This window comes from Endocarpon pusillum (genome assembly GCF_000464535.1).
Source record: "Endocarpon pusillum Z07020 unplaced genomic scaffold scaffold4490, whole genome shotgun sequence".
Classification (NCBI taxonomy): Eukaryota; Fungi; Ascomycota; class Eurotiomycetes; order Verrucariales; family Verrucariaceae; genus Endocarpon; species Endocarpon pusillum.
This window is the reverse complement of record NW_006916438.1, coordinates 53,460-68,416: the sequence shown is the minus strand read 5'-3', so window position 1 is coordinate 68,416 and position 14,957 is coordinate 53,460. Positions and strand designations below refer to the sequence as shown.

General features: G+C 45.6%; 2 protein-coding genes across 2 annotated transcripts; one reads left to right on the top strand and one right to left on the bottom strand.

The window, feature by feature from the left end:
- Window positions 1-511: 511 nt before the first annotated feature.
- On the bottom strand, window positions 512-820 carry EPUS_04705 (uncharacterized protein; the record flags this gene model as incomplete). Its single annotated transcript, XM_007805694.1, has 1 exon — window positions 512-820. One exon carries the CDS (start codon window positions 818-820, stop codon window positions 512-514), a length of 309 nt encoding a protein of 102 aa, XP_007803885.1.
- An 8,278-nt stretch (window positions 821-9,098) lies between these two features.
- Window positions 9,099-13,371, top strand: EPUS_04704 (uncharacterized protein; the record flags this gene model as incomplete). The annotated part of the gene is made up of 8 exons (XM_007805693.1): window positions 9,099-9,284; window positions 9,365-9,552; window positions 9,612-9,648; window positions 9,710-10,329; window positions 10,382-10,808; window positions 10,858-12,280; window positions 12,329-12,463; window positions 12,512-13,371. The coding sequence occupies 8 exons, from the start codon at window positions 9,099-9,101 to the stop codon at window positions 13,369-13,371; spliced, it is 3,876 nt and encodes a 1,291-aa protein (XP_007803884.1).
- Window positions 13,372-14,957: the final 1,586 nt, after the last annotated feature.

Here is a 14,957-nt window from a genome sequence, read left to right as displayed (position 1 = left end):
AACAGAATTCTAAGGTGTTGGAACTCGCTGAGCAATATTTGCTTCACATTTGTCAGAACAAGGCGCAGCAGCCCCCGGTTGGACTCCTACCCACATCATAGCCGCAATTCTTCTCTCGCACCACCAAGCCATCGATATGAGGTTGGTACTGCGGCTTCCCACACAAGTCGACTTGAGATTAACGTGAAACTTATAGTGCCTTTGTTTCGGTTATGCCGTCACCTATGTCACAATTTGAACGAGGTCAAGACTTCTTCCATTCTACACAATACCCTTCCAATGCAGGTACTGCGACCCTCATCTCGTCTTGACTCCCCAATATCTCATTATCTGTCAGAATACGGTGAAATGACATCCCTCCCAATTCGATCATACAACGAGGTGCCAGATCACCGAACTCAGGGCATGTCCCCGAACTCATCAACGTCAAGCCCGTCTACTGGACATTCAACCTCGTACGGCCGTTCCTCGAAAGGTACATCTCGCTCACCACCAACTCGGCAAAGGACTCCTATCCGGCACAGCCGTCCGCCGACTTCTCGGGTGCAAAGTAGTGGTCGCCCAGAAGCGCTTCTTGCGTACGCGGCTCAGCAGGAATTCCACACAGCTTCGTCGCAGAGTATGGGTTCATCACAGGCCGCTTATCCACCAAGTGCATATATGATGCCTCCAGTAACTTCAGCTTACCATTCGCAAAGTGGTTATTATTCCTCCACTGGGGGGCCTCAGCAACATCAAAGCAGCCATTATGCGCCGTCAAGCTCCTCTTATAATGTGACGCCAAATCCGCCGGCATACCTTCCTCTTGGACGCTCGGCATCATATCCAGTAGAAACTCTACCCTCCATGCAGGCATCAGACTCGCTCTTTCAGCCTCAACTAGGTTCAAACGTCTCTTCATGGCAGTCGTCTACAGCCGCTCCGCATCTCCCTTCGATGTGCGTTCCTTCGTCGCATTCGTACTCTTCATCGCCAGCCTCCTCAATGGAAACAGCAGAAGGTATTCGCGTTCTGGCTTCAAGGCCAAAACCCCAATGTTTTGACCACGGTTGCAATGGTCGTCAATTTAGTACTTTCAGCAATCTTTTACGGCATCAGCGAGAAAAGAGTGGAAGTGCTTCGAAAGCTATATGTCCACATTGCGGGACCGAATTTACGAGGACGACTGCCAGAAATGGGCACTTGTATGGTGGAAAATGCAAAGGCAGAGACGGACAAGGGGCGCCAGAGACAGATGCATGATCGGAAGGGAGGAATGACCGTTACCGCGGCCGAAGTGTGTGATTATGCAGCAGATTAGAGATAAATGAGCATGGGACATAGGAGAATAGGAACGTTGTGGGGTTTGAACATTCTGTCTACATTATGGTTTTACGCGTCATCCTTCAAGGTCATGCACGACCTTGTGGTGAGACAGCGATTCTTTCGCTCGACTGTATTATATATTTTGCTCTGTTGCCCTACTCACTCGCTTTTCCCTCTGTAAATTGGGACACATCTTTTGAACGCTCTCTACTTCTATTGCTGAGGCTCAGGCCTCTGATTGCCTTATGATGATATTACAATCCGAAAATACGTCACATGGTGTTCAAAGCCTATCATCTCGAACGCGCAGCCAACAAATCTCTCCTTATCATACTGCCTTTTTTTCTCTGCTGCTGGCTCGCCAATATGTGGCTACAAGTCCGCCATCATAGCATAGTGACAAATTTAGTATTGCCACAGACATATTTCCTTATTGCCAGCTCATCATTGCCGCGATGTGAAACAAGGCACGTGGCGGTTAGAGATGACACTGGCGGCCTGTAACGTTCCAACACGTTGCAATGATAATAACATCATAAGACCAACATCGTACTCTCTCGTCCGTTGCACATTTCCGGCTTGTAACAATCGCGTTGATTCATCATAAGACATGCGTCAATACTACCCCACGTATAGGACGTCTAGAAGCACTAGCCATGACAAGGGTAAATGATGATTTACTAAGCACACATCTCGACGGACACGAATATTTGGTATAAGACGGCTACAACAGGTGGTCACCTGCGTGTTTATGACCAGAGATCAGCCGACAGCAAATGGAAAACATATTCTCGGATAGGGTGTTGGATCACCCTGCCCGAGATCCAAGTCGATGTACTACGTACTGCTCACGCTGTTCTTCTCGCCGAGTCGTCTCTGGCTCGAGACTCAACCTGGAAGGCCCCCTTCCCTGCCAAGCTCAGCCCTGGGTGTCAGATACTACTACCAGTCGTCGCGTTGCCACTACTAGAGTAACGTCCTCAACCAACAGCAGTTGGGCTGAAGCATCATGGTCGAACTGTGTCAGCCTGATCTTGGCTACTTGCCAGTAATATCCACTATTTGACTCTTGTCTTAATCTGATGAAACATCACTTGTCAGAAGGCACACCATCACTGCAAGAAGCGACCGCTGTATCGTCCGATAACATCATCTCGCATTTAATATTACTAGTCGAATGCCAGTCATGTATCCCTATATCTGAGGGGCTGTAACAATGTCGATCACCCAAGGAGGGCGGTGAATTTGGAGTAACTCCCTAATCCCGTCGCCTCCGATGTCCCCGCTTTAATCGAAAAATAGAATCAGCGCCTTACAAAATGTGCACACAACATTGCATATGTACCTGCTGTGGAGCGGGACGTCTCTTGCAGATTAGAATAAGGCCCTTGTCCTTGAAATCTGCTATCATGATCCCGAAAGCAAGAGCCTCAGCTATTTACCGCGAAACCACACACGTCGCCTTCTAAGAAGCCAGACCAGTAGCTGACAGCCTGTGTGAGGGTGGTGCTGATCTTGCCAGATTTTACGTACGAAGAACGATTGTAATTAACCAGCTTGCCAAATTTAAGCTGTGCCGCACGTGGAAATTTACAGCGGGCTATGATTGCACGAGCCCGGCTCAACCTTCGGTACCGGGCCCGGACGAGCAGCCGCCCCGCCAGATTGATGGAATTAAATCAGATGTCCGTCTAAAATCCGACCACGAAAGGCCCCAAGCCATCGTCCATGATACGTTGCTTTCTCAAGAATGACACGGGATACCACCATCCCAGCTACACACCTACTCACAATCCAAATGCAGCAAGACTCGTACAGAGCTTACGTACCACTCCAAGCCCTTCGCTTCTTGTGCAGGGTCACAAGGTGGGGTAGGGAGTTCACTCTGCCATCCTCTCCCTCCCAGCTGGGGGCCCACACCGATAAAGGAAATCTAGTCGGTGTCAGGTCCTTTGCTTAATACGACGATAAGCTCCCACATCCATCACAATTCTTCGAATTGTCTTGCTTTGCATGTGGGAAGAGCTCTGGAGAACGCTTCATGCCGTTAACGAGACACACATCAACAAAGGACCGGGACTCACGTCACATCGTTCGGACTGTACCACATCAAATTCGCAACTGACAACCCAGCCTTTAACCAAGCGCGATGTAAGGATAGAAGTTCAGCTCAATATGCATCCCACTTGCTTGCATCAACGCTCCTGGTCTGACAACCTGGATCCGACAGCGAACCTCCGCTCCAGATCGCGATGAATGAGTACCATAAATGCTCAGACTCCAAGTCGAGCCATGGACCTCAGCTGTCAGGTGGGTGGTGATCCAGCATGGCTGGTGCGCAATCCGGGCAACCATCCCACTTGCTTTGCATGATTGCTTTTTTAAATCACCTTCCATTTTGGGCCTGTCTTTCAACCCGAAGGCATCTTTCAGCCTCCTCCCCAAACCGAATGCATCATGCTAACCGGATCTGGTCACTGATTTCAAGTCCTTGGTCCAGCTTTTCTGTTCCATGTATATGGTCTCCTGAGGGATACACCTGCTGAATTCGGCAGCAGAAATTTCTAGAAGAAGTCGCATGGGTATCAACATTTACTCTCGACGACGGTTCACACATCTTGCCCTATGCCGTATATGGCATCCACTTCCCCAACGTTCTTTTTTTCCCAATTCGACGTTCATGCTCGCGTACCCACAATCTGGTCTGTTCGTCGTTGAGTTTCATAGCTTCGCGTTTTGCCCTTCACGATTGGCTTTGATGCATATCTAGTTTGATTACAGACGTCACAAAGCCTTCCGGCTTAAACATCTGACTTCTTTGTGAGTAGTAGTAGCGGCTGGGTGTGATATATGTGAAGAAAATGTACCGTGACCATATGGAAATGCTTCAGGCCTGGACATGACGCTTTCCGTACCTGCTTCTGGGATGGGCCGCCGCCGAGCTGGCAATGGGGTTGTTGGAATTGCACTCTTCGGCAGCGATCTTGCGGTTTTGACTTTCGTAGGGAATAGCTCCCTGTTTCGCTTCCTCGGGACTGCAATGAAGGAGGACTAGTGGATGTGCTATGCTAAAAGCGGAACATGCACCACAGAAATGAAGGGGATGAGAAGCAGTTGTCCAGAATCCAAATCATGTCTGGGAATCTGCTTAGGAAGGAGCACGTTTAAGGAAACTCTTTTCGGAGCTTGAGGTTCCTGTTTCAGGCTCCCTTTCCTGCTACCTTTGTAGCGTAACCACGGGCTTTCGGGTACCAGAGACGGATTGATGTTGCCTTATCCTTTCGACACCAGAGAGACATGAAGGCAAGGGAAAGTCCATAGCAACATCTCCACGATTCAGTCCTCCCAACTGTTCCAAAACCCCATCCTGAAGCCAGTCGGCGAAATTTGTTCCATCGATAGGAGAACCATGGTTGCCCAAATCGAGGTAAGTTTTGGCCGGTAGTAGTGGGGTAAAGTTGTGCCATGTATTTTGTTCATTCCAACCTTGGGTATATACTACGGTACAAGGCATCAGTATTGCTGGTTCGCCCTGGTAGTATTGTCATTTAACGCCTCGATGTTGCTCAACGTGTTCAGTTTTCAACGCATTTCAATGCTGCTTGGAACGCTATACCTGTGGTCTATCTCTAGAGCTGCTCGAATTAATGTCAGAGAAATGCCAGACACATATATGCTGATTGGGATGTACACCAGATTTTTAGATAGGCTAGTCAAGATCCAGCGGTTTGGTGACTTTCTATCTTGGCGTTTCAAGCAGTTACTCACGTGGAGAGGAACTCCAGAAAATGACACGCTATTAGTCCTTAGTGCACTGACTGATGGTTTGTCATGACTCCGTACAAAGTCGTGAGTCAAAAGTAGTTGACCCCTGGATATCGTGGCGTTGCTAGTGCCTACTAGCTTCAGTTAGGTTGACCCACCAACTAATGGTATACTACTACGTACGTAGTAAGTATCCAGCATCTTATTAGGCCTAAATCAGTTACTAGGTGATGTATGTGCTACTTATAACGTATAATCTCATCTACTAAGCCTTATCACCCCTAATCTTAAGCCCTAAAAGCCTAATATCCGTGGCCCAATGGGTGGATCCCTAGGGAGAGGAAACCAAATGAATTTCCTGCGGCTTCGAAGATCATTTTGCTTCCAGGTCTATCCGTGGCCCAATGAGTGGATCCCTAGGGACCCACTTTGCAGGGGGGGTCCCCCTGGCAAAGCCAGCGCGCGCAGCGCATAGCTGCCAGCCATACGCGTTTCTCACCCAAACGCGTTTTTTGAACAGAAATAAATCTCCTGTTGAATTTCAAGTATAGCACCCCCACAACATGCCTGTTTCGAACGAAGATATCGACGATTTGGTGGATAGGGCCGTACGAGAGATCCGTGCTGCAAGAGAGGAGGGAAAGCGCTCTACTGTTGTAGCAAAAGCGCGTGAACTTGGTATCTATAAAGATCGTATCCATCAACGACTTAGGGGTATAGGGACTCTTATAGATCGAAAACCAGTTGGCCGCAAGCTCTCTGCTGTACAGGAGGCCTCTCTTATTTGATATATCCTCTCTTTAGATGAAATTAGCCACTCTGTATGATATGATTAAATCAATAATGTAGTAAATGCTATTCTTCTTCAGGATCATATTACCACTGCTCCTACGCCCTCTGTAAGCTCACATTAGGTTTGACACTTTTTAGATTAATATCCTGAGCTTTATAAGGCTAAACAAAAGCCCTTAGAACAATATGATCAAATCAATAATGTAGCAAATGCTATTCTTCTTCAGAATTATACTATCACTACTCCTGCGCCCTCTGTAGGCTCACATTAGGTTCAACGCTTTTTAGATTAATATCCTAAGCTTTATAAGGCTAAACAAAAGCCCTTAGAACTTAAACAAAAGCTAGCTTATAATTCTGACGTTATTTTGAACTAGTTTAAGCATTTTTAAATGCTTTAAGAGAGATATTTGATACAGAATACAGATATCTAGAATTTTAATAAAATAGGCTTTCAAATAAGCGTTAAAAAGAGTCAGTAAATAATTATTACTTCATAAAAAAAGAGATATTATTTACTTTTAAATAATATACGTGATTATATAATAGCTATAAAGGCTATTAGTGCTAGTAAAGCAGTTATTAATAAGATATTAATTCTATTAAAGAGAGTCTATATAAAGCGTTTTTATTATAAACTTTAAGAAGAGACTTTAGTTAGCCTATTAGATACTAGATATTTGAATAATAAACTTATATATAAATATATCTAGTATTTTAAGTACTAAAGTTAATAAATATAAACTGTCACTACCCTCTGTAAACGCAAGCCTCGACCCTAAGTTAAAAAGCTGGCTCATAATTCTGATATTATTTTGAACTAGTTTGAGCGTTTTCAAGCGCTCTGAGAAAGATATTTGATACAGAACACAGATATCTGGAAATTCGATGAAACAGGCTTTTGAATAGGCGTTAGAAAGAGTTAGTAAATAATTATTGCTTTACAAAAAAAGAAACATTATTTATCTTTAGATAATATACATAATTATATAATAGTTGTGAAGGCTATTAGTGCTAGCGGAGCAGTTATTAATAAGATATTAATTCTGTTAGAAAGAATCTATATAGAGCGTTTCTATTATGAACTTTAAGAAGAGACTTTAGTTAGCCTATCAGATATTAGATATTTAAATAATAAGCTTGTGTACAAATATATCTAGTATTTTAAGTATTAAAATCAATAAACACAGATAAGAGCTTATTATATTCTTCTTTGTAATAAATATATAAGCTATTTTACACGAGAGATTCTTGAATTCTGCGAATTCAACCTTATTTACATCTTTACGCTTCCTCTATATACTTCTTACGTTCTTTAATCACTTAACATTATTCTATTTTAGCTGTATAAGCATTAGCACGCCTAGGCAGTAGATTAAGCAACTTAAAAAGGATGTAACAAATTTAATAAGCTAGAATTTCTTAGAGCTATTTAAAGTATTTAACAGTCGAAGCGCGGGCGGTTCACTGTCACGTGTCACGTTGGAAGCAGGCGACGAGTGCGCGAGATCTTCAGCCCATGTTGAGGGCTATCCTAAGACTGAAGAGTCGACGGTGAGGGCCCTGGGGTCGCTTCTATATAGCAAGCATGCCCGTTAAATAATATTTAAAAGAAGCTTTATTCTTAATGAATTTTAAGAATACAGACTTGTTCTTTATAATCTAAATATTATACTAAATAAGATCTATTAAATAACATTCAAAAGAAGCTCTATTCTTGATAAATTTTGAGAATACAGACTTGTTCCTTATAATCTAAATATTATACCACCACCTAAGCGCCCTAAAAACACTATCCGGCTCTCCTACGCCTCCAAATCAATTATCTACTTCTTCTGACGCTCAAATCTGGCCTCCTGTTACACCTCTAATAGCTTGATCTCTTGAAAAGCAAGCTATTCAGCTACAAAACGCAACTCTGAGTCGTCAAACAGTATTATAAGAGAAATTCATCAAGGGGGCTCTGATTCAGGCTAAAACTGCCGTACAAATCCAGAAGGATTTATCAGAATATACAGCAGCTGAAAGAGAACGAAGAGAACGAAGATGTAGAGGGCAACGTCAGCTACAAACTAGAGGAGTTCTTTATGCCGAACAAGCTCGAAATATGACCAAACAACGCGAAGAAGAGGGGGGCGAGGCAGCAGAGGCAGGCAGGCCGAGCCCCCTATTACCTCTTTTTACTCACTAAAAGAATAGATAGAAAGCTACACAGGCAGTCTATCCTGTCTTGAGGTGAGGAATTCGGGCACTGACCCCTTATAACATGTTCCTCTTAACGTCAAAATCGCCTCCTTAAAAGAGACAACAACCCGGCTATATACGTGTGACTCACATGCGCTGTCTATGCGCATGTACTGTAACAGCAACGGTCAGAATGATAGGATCTCAGCTGCAGCTATAGGTGTAACCACGCACCTTTCTTGCGCCCTACTTAGATGACTTAGTAGTAAGACACTAATCATTACTGGCTAAAATATACTTAGCTAGCTTCTCAGCTACATTCTAACTAGTGGCAGTCAACTACTCTTGACGCACGGCTCCGTACTCCGTACAAAGATCGTCAAACGGCGAGGGGTGACCATAATCTAAGCGTCAAATGGCCATAAGTTTGGAAAATAACTTTCAGGGGTCTCCTCCTGATAAGTAATAGAACAAACCGACAGTACTTATGCCTGGTACAGTACAGTAAGTGGTAGAGGCCATTGGCGGCTTGGTATAGTAATTCTTTTGCATCTCAATTGGGAAGGTGCAGTCAAGAACACAAATAGTTGAACTGGAAGGGAAGTATGCCGCTTTAGTGAATACGATCAACTCTCTCTGTGCTGTCCCGTTTCAGTTTACTCCCGGACCGTGGGCATACGTAATAGTTGTGAGTCATGGGCTCGCGACAAGACTTTTTAGGAGCAACAGATTCTGCCAATTGGGCAAACCAAAGCTCCGGTCCAGCAGCCAATAGTCAGGATGGGTACGCGGGTCGTTTAAGTAGCCAAGCACTTGGCTTGCAGAATAGTACTCAGTCGTTAGTTACTCGCACAGGCAGCAGTTTGTGGATACGAGAACTACGTCAACACTCGATATACTTAGTTCTGTTTGCCAGAATACAAATCAATAATGGAAGCTCTGTGCCATCAATCAGTGGTTCACATTGACAATCTGAGACCGTGTTTCTGTGGTGCTTCAGATTAAGTGATAACCTAAGCACGGATTGTGCTGCATTCAATATTCCAACAAAAATGCAAGATCCCGAAAAGTCCGTGCTTCCCGAAAATCGCCTATCCCAGAGCAGCGACACGGAGAAAAGAAGCAGCATTCAGCAAGATGCTACTGTGGTGATAACTGCACCTCCTGGGAATACTATCGCCGAGGTCGACACTAAGAAGAAGAAGAAGAAGAAGAACGTAGGGTATGGTTACTACGTGGTAAGAACAGAAGCATTCTACCTATTCGAAAAGAGCTATAACGGCTTCGCTTGCCCACCGATGAATCTAATCTCGCCTAGAAACTATGGAGATATGCGACTCCGCTCGATATCACTTTACGGATATGTGGATTCTTCGCTGCTTGCGGTGCTGGCGCCGCTCTACCGCTTATGACTCTGGTATTTGGTCATCTCGTGGACGATTTCAACGACTGGGGCCGGGGAGCACTCTCGCCGGATCGATTACAAGCAGCTGTGAACGACAATGCGTATGCCTCTAGACTCCACGCTGATCTTTCCGCATTGTGCTCATACACTTTATGTGTAGGTTGTGGTTCGTTTATCTCTTCATTGGGAAATTCACCGTTAGTCTCCTCTCTTCACCTGCCCTCGTTTGTGCCTTGCAAACTGAAGGAGCGAACATAGCTCGTATACATCCATACAACAGCTTTCACTATAACCGCGACCCGGGCCACGCGTGCCATCCGGCGGGACTATATCCGCTCCCTTCTACGTCAAGACATCTCATACTTTGACACTTGCACCCCGGGGTCCGTCGCAACCAGTATATCCAACAATGCCGACATGATACATGCCGGGCTGTCGGAGAAGGTTGGGGTCATTATTCAAGGCCTAGCAATGCTCGTTTCGGCTTTCATAGTTGCTTTTACAACTGGATGGAAGCTTACGCTGGTCACTGCCACAACACTCCCAGCAGCTGTCATTGCAGTTTCCATCACGATCGCCCTGGACGCTCGTCTCGAGGCTAAGATCCTCGAGATCTACGCAAAGGCTGGAGGGCTTGTCGAGGAAGCTCTTGGCAGCATTCGCATCGTGACCGCGTTCGGAGCATATGAGAAGCTAACCAAAAAGTACGACGCTTACTTGGATATTGCAAAGACCTATGGCGTAAAGAAAGGACCTGTTCTGGGCACTCAGTACAGCTCAGAGTTCTTCATGATGTTCTGTGCCTATGCTCTTGCATTCTGGTATGGGATTCGTCTGCTCTTGCGTGGAGAGATCGACAGTGGTGGCACGGTCACGACGTATGTAATCAAAGATTCACTCGTTATGGCTTGACTGCTAAGTACCTTCCAGAGTACTCTTCTCTGTCGTGATTGGAACATCCTCGATCACCATGATCGCGCCATCCATCGGAGAAGTGGCGAAAGCTAGTGCTGCTGCGAAAGCAGTGCTGGACTTGATAGCACAAGAGCCTAAGATCGACCCGGTTGGTAGCGAAGGCCTAAAACCAGAAACAATTTCCGGACAGATCACCTTCCAAGGCGTTTCCTTTTCCTACCCAGCGAGGCCAACTTTGAGAGTCCTGGAGGACCTCAGCCTCGAGTTTGAGGCTCGCAAAGTCACAGCGATTGTCGGCGCTAGTGGTTCGGGAAAGTCAACCGTCGTGGGTTTGACAGAACGTTGGTATGATCCTCTAGAGGGCAGGATCTGCGTTGATGGACACGATATCAAGGACCTCAATGTGCGATGGTTGAGAAGCCAGATAGGCCTTGTGCAACAGGTATACAGTTCGTCCTAAAACTAAGGTTCAGGCTAAACCATCCACACAGGAACCAGTTTTGTTCAATGACACGATTTACAACAATATCGTTCACGGTCTTTATGGTACGGAGATGGACGACCTGCCAGAGATCGAAAAGCGAAAACTTGTTCAGAGCGCATGTGTCGAGGCCAACGCGGATAGCTTCATTCAAAACCTACCTGAAGGCTACGACACGAAGGTTGGAGAGCGAGCAGGGTTCATTAGCGGTGGCCAGAAACAGAGAATTGCAATTGCCAGGAGCATCATTTCCAACCCTAGGATCCTTCTTCTGGACGAAGCAACTTCGGCGCTGGACCCGAAAGCGGAGGGCGTTGTACAGGCAGCCCTTGACAGAGTTTCTCAGACCCGCACCACCGTCATGATTGCACATAAACTATCTACTGTTCAGAAGGCTGACAAGATCATTGTCATGAACCAGGGTCGTGTAGTTGAGCAAGGGACACATGAGTCTTTGCTTGCAGCTGAAGGCGCTTACTCGCGTCTAGTCAAAGCCCAGAACTTGGATGCAATGGATGACAGCGAAGACCAACTGGACTCTGACAAGAGCAAAGAAGCCAACACTGGTGGTCTGGACTTGGACAAGGTTCAAACGACCAGATCGACAGTTAGCGTCAAATCCGCGCTCAAATCTGAGGACGTCTCTCGCAAGTTGTCCTTGTTCAAATGCTTGATCATCATCTTCTACGAACAGCGACGAGTGTGGCGGCTCTTGCTTGGCGGCTTGATTGCTTCCGTTGCTGCTGGTGCGGTGTTCCCTGCACAAGCGGTGCTGTTTTCCAGAGTTGTTACGGTATTCCAACTGCCTGAGAACCAATTGGAATCGCGAGGAAACTTCTGGTCTCTGATGTTCTTCGTACTAGCTTTGGGCACGCTCTTCTCATATGCCTCGTTGGGATTCTTTCTGACCGTCGCTGCGTTCCTGATCACTCGATTCTACCGCAGCGAATACTTCAGTGCTATGCTTCGGCAGGACATTGCTTTCTACGACCTGGAGGGAAATTCATCCGGCGCTTTGACATCTCGACTCTCGACAGATCCACAATGTTTGCAGGATCTTGTGTCGTCCAATCTTGGTCTAATTTTGATCGTTCTGGTGAATCTGCTTGGCTCCTGCACTTTGGCTTTAGCTGTTGGCTGGAAGTTATCCTTGGTCGCAATTTTTGGCTGTCTACCTGCATTGTTCTTTGCTGGTTTCATGAGAATGAGACTGGAGATGCAAAACCAGGACAAAAATGCAAAGATCTACCAGGAGAGCGCCCGGTTTGCTTCCGAAGCGGTGGGGGCTATTCGAACGGTCTCATCCTTAACTTTGGAGACCAAGGTACTTGACAGTTATGGGGAAAGGCTCAATGACTCTGTCAGAAAAGCTTACAAGCATACAATCTTTTCCATGGGCCTCTTCGGCCTGTCGGACAGCCTTGATCTTGTCGGTACGTGCATCAGAAGTCCCTTGTATTGAGCAAGAATAACAGATCTAGCAATGGGCCTGGCATTCTGGTATGGAGGGAGGCTTCTCTCCCAAGGAGAGTATAATGCGACCGACTTCTTTCTCATCTTCGTCGCGATTATCTTCGGTGGCCAGGCGGCTGGTTTCCTTTTTGGCTTCACCCTCAGTCAGTAAACCCCAGCTTGAATCGTAGGGCGGTTTCTAACCAGACCAGATACTACTAAAGCCCACGCCGCAGCAAACCAAATCCTCCATCTTCGAAAACAAAAACCACCAATCAACAGCTCCACCGGAAATCCCATCCCTTCAAATGACACAACAGAAACCGCAATCGAATTCCGAAATGTCCGATTCTCGTACCCTACCCGGCCCGAGCTCCCAGTCCTCCGAGGCTTGAACTTCAAGATCTACCATGGCCAAACAATCGGCATCGTCGGCGCCTCTGGCTGCGGCAAAACCACCATTATCACCCTCCTTGAACGCTTCTATGACATCACTTCCGGCCAGATTCTGATCCATGGCGGATCTCTGTCGACTTTGGACGTGAAGTCTTACCGCTCGACTGTCGGGCTTGTATCTCAGGACACAACGCTGTATCAAGGCTCGATCCGCGAGAACATCCTCCTCGGTATGCCGGATGGTGAGGTTTCCGAGGAGACCTTGATCGAAGCATGTAAGTCCGCCAACATCCACGCCTTCATTTCTTCCTTGCCGGAAGGTTACAACACCGACGCCGGATCTCGCGGACTCGCTTTATCCGGGGGTCAACGCCAACGCATCGCCATCGCGCGGGCCCTTGTCCGAAATCCAGCGATTCTTCTTCTTGACGAAGCGACGAGTGCCCTGGACACCCAAAGCGAGGAGGTGGTGCAGAAGGCGCTGGAGACCGCCTCGAAAGGGAGGACCACCGTTGCGGTCGCGCATAGATTGTCCACGGTGAGGGGTGCCGATCGTATCTTTGTGCTGGACAATGGGAAAGTGGTTGAGGCGGGGACGCATGCGGAGTTGGTGAAGAGGAGGGGCAGGTATTGGGAGATGGTGCTGGCGCAGAGTCTGGATCGAGAGGCGAAATGATGCATCTGACACGCATGTGGTGGATGGGATTGTACAGCATTAATGGAGGGTTGTATGTTATCAGTACCTACCCTTTGTTTTGAGGAGAATTCTCAAACACTTACTTGCACAGCGCTTCGTTCTTAGCCGGACCGTCGGGGTCAGTCGGCTCTTGGGAGGCTGTAATGGCTGGCTTTGTACTCTCCTCTCTTCTTTATAGATATTAGTACAAGTTACGCAAATCATAAAGATTTAACGTGATGTCCACTACGGGGCGAAGAAGTCACGATGTTAGCATAGAGAGAAACATCTTTATGGTTCAACTGGACGTTCGGTGTTGACGCCGCGGAGGAATTTCGTATTTGTAAGACTGAGGAAGTCATGGAAATGATCATGATCCTCTGTCATTCTTGTTCAAATTTTGGCAGAAGCGAATGAGCTATTCGTAGAGCCTTGGCGGAGGAGAATCACCAGCCTTCATTTTCTGCATCAATGACTGTCGTTAGATGTCATGACCAAATTTGGGAGCAACTCCTGTCCTGTCGGGATACAGTTGAATGTTGTTCTTTATGCTAGCCACCGCTTGAGTCTCTTACATCGTTGAAGAATAGAAGCTTAGCTGGAGCCTAAAACAAAACTCGGAAGGCTTTCTGATGAACTGTGCTGACTAATCGACGGATCAGTGTGGAAATAGCAAGTTGTTCTATCTAATTCAGTGCGAAAGCAGCGCGTACTTGTACATACAAAGTTGCTATCCCCTCCGTCCCTGAACAGGGGTGTAGAATGGTCCAATTAGCGCTGTCGATCACTACGAAGGGCACAAAATATCAACAAACGTCTCTTTTGGGCGAATTGAGGCCATTCTATCTAGCAATTGACTCCAATTGAGTGGTGATATTGTTGCCAACAGCTTCCTTCGATACAGAGCCAAATTTGGCACTTGCTGTATTTGAAATAGGTCCTTGACCCACCAGAAATAGCCTTATTTGCGCCATTTACAGCTGTTTCTGTGATATTTGTTCCGAATTTGCGCTTGGGAGCCCTTTTGCGTACATAGCCAGGCTTGTGAAGCTTTCCTTATTCGCACTAACTGTGAGTTTTCTCTCATATATATTTATAGTGGCATTAAGAGACTACTATAGGTAAAGACTAGGATTATTTCTCCTCTTTCAGATTATTTAAATGTAGTAATTAGTTATATAAAGCACTTATAAAAGTCTTATAAGTATTATAATTCTGTATGTTATTACTTTATTTCTATAGTAGATACGCATTAGTATAAGTAACGTTAAGAAGAAAGAAAACTAAGAGCTATTATATTTAATAATTTTGCTTATAATAATATATAAAACTTGTACATAATTAATTAGCTTAGTTTACACTCTTTATATAATAGTTATACTTATTAATAGCTGTTAAAATAAAGAGCTTTTTGAATAATTAATTATTAAAAATAAGTAATAAAATTTATTAATTTTTAGACATTATTTTTAGGCATTTTTGTATATATTAAACTTTATCCTTGATCTTATAAAGGCTATAAGTAATCAAAATAACGCTAATAGCCTTATTATCTTGCTAAATAAAGCAGAAAGTATTATTATTAA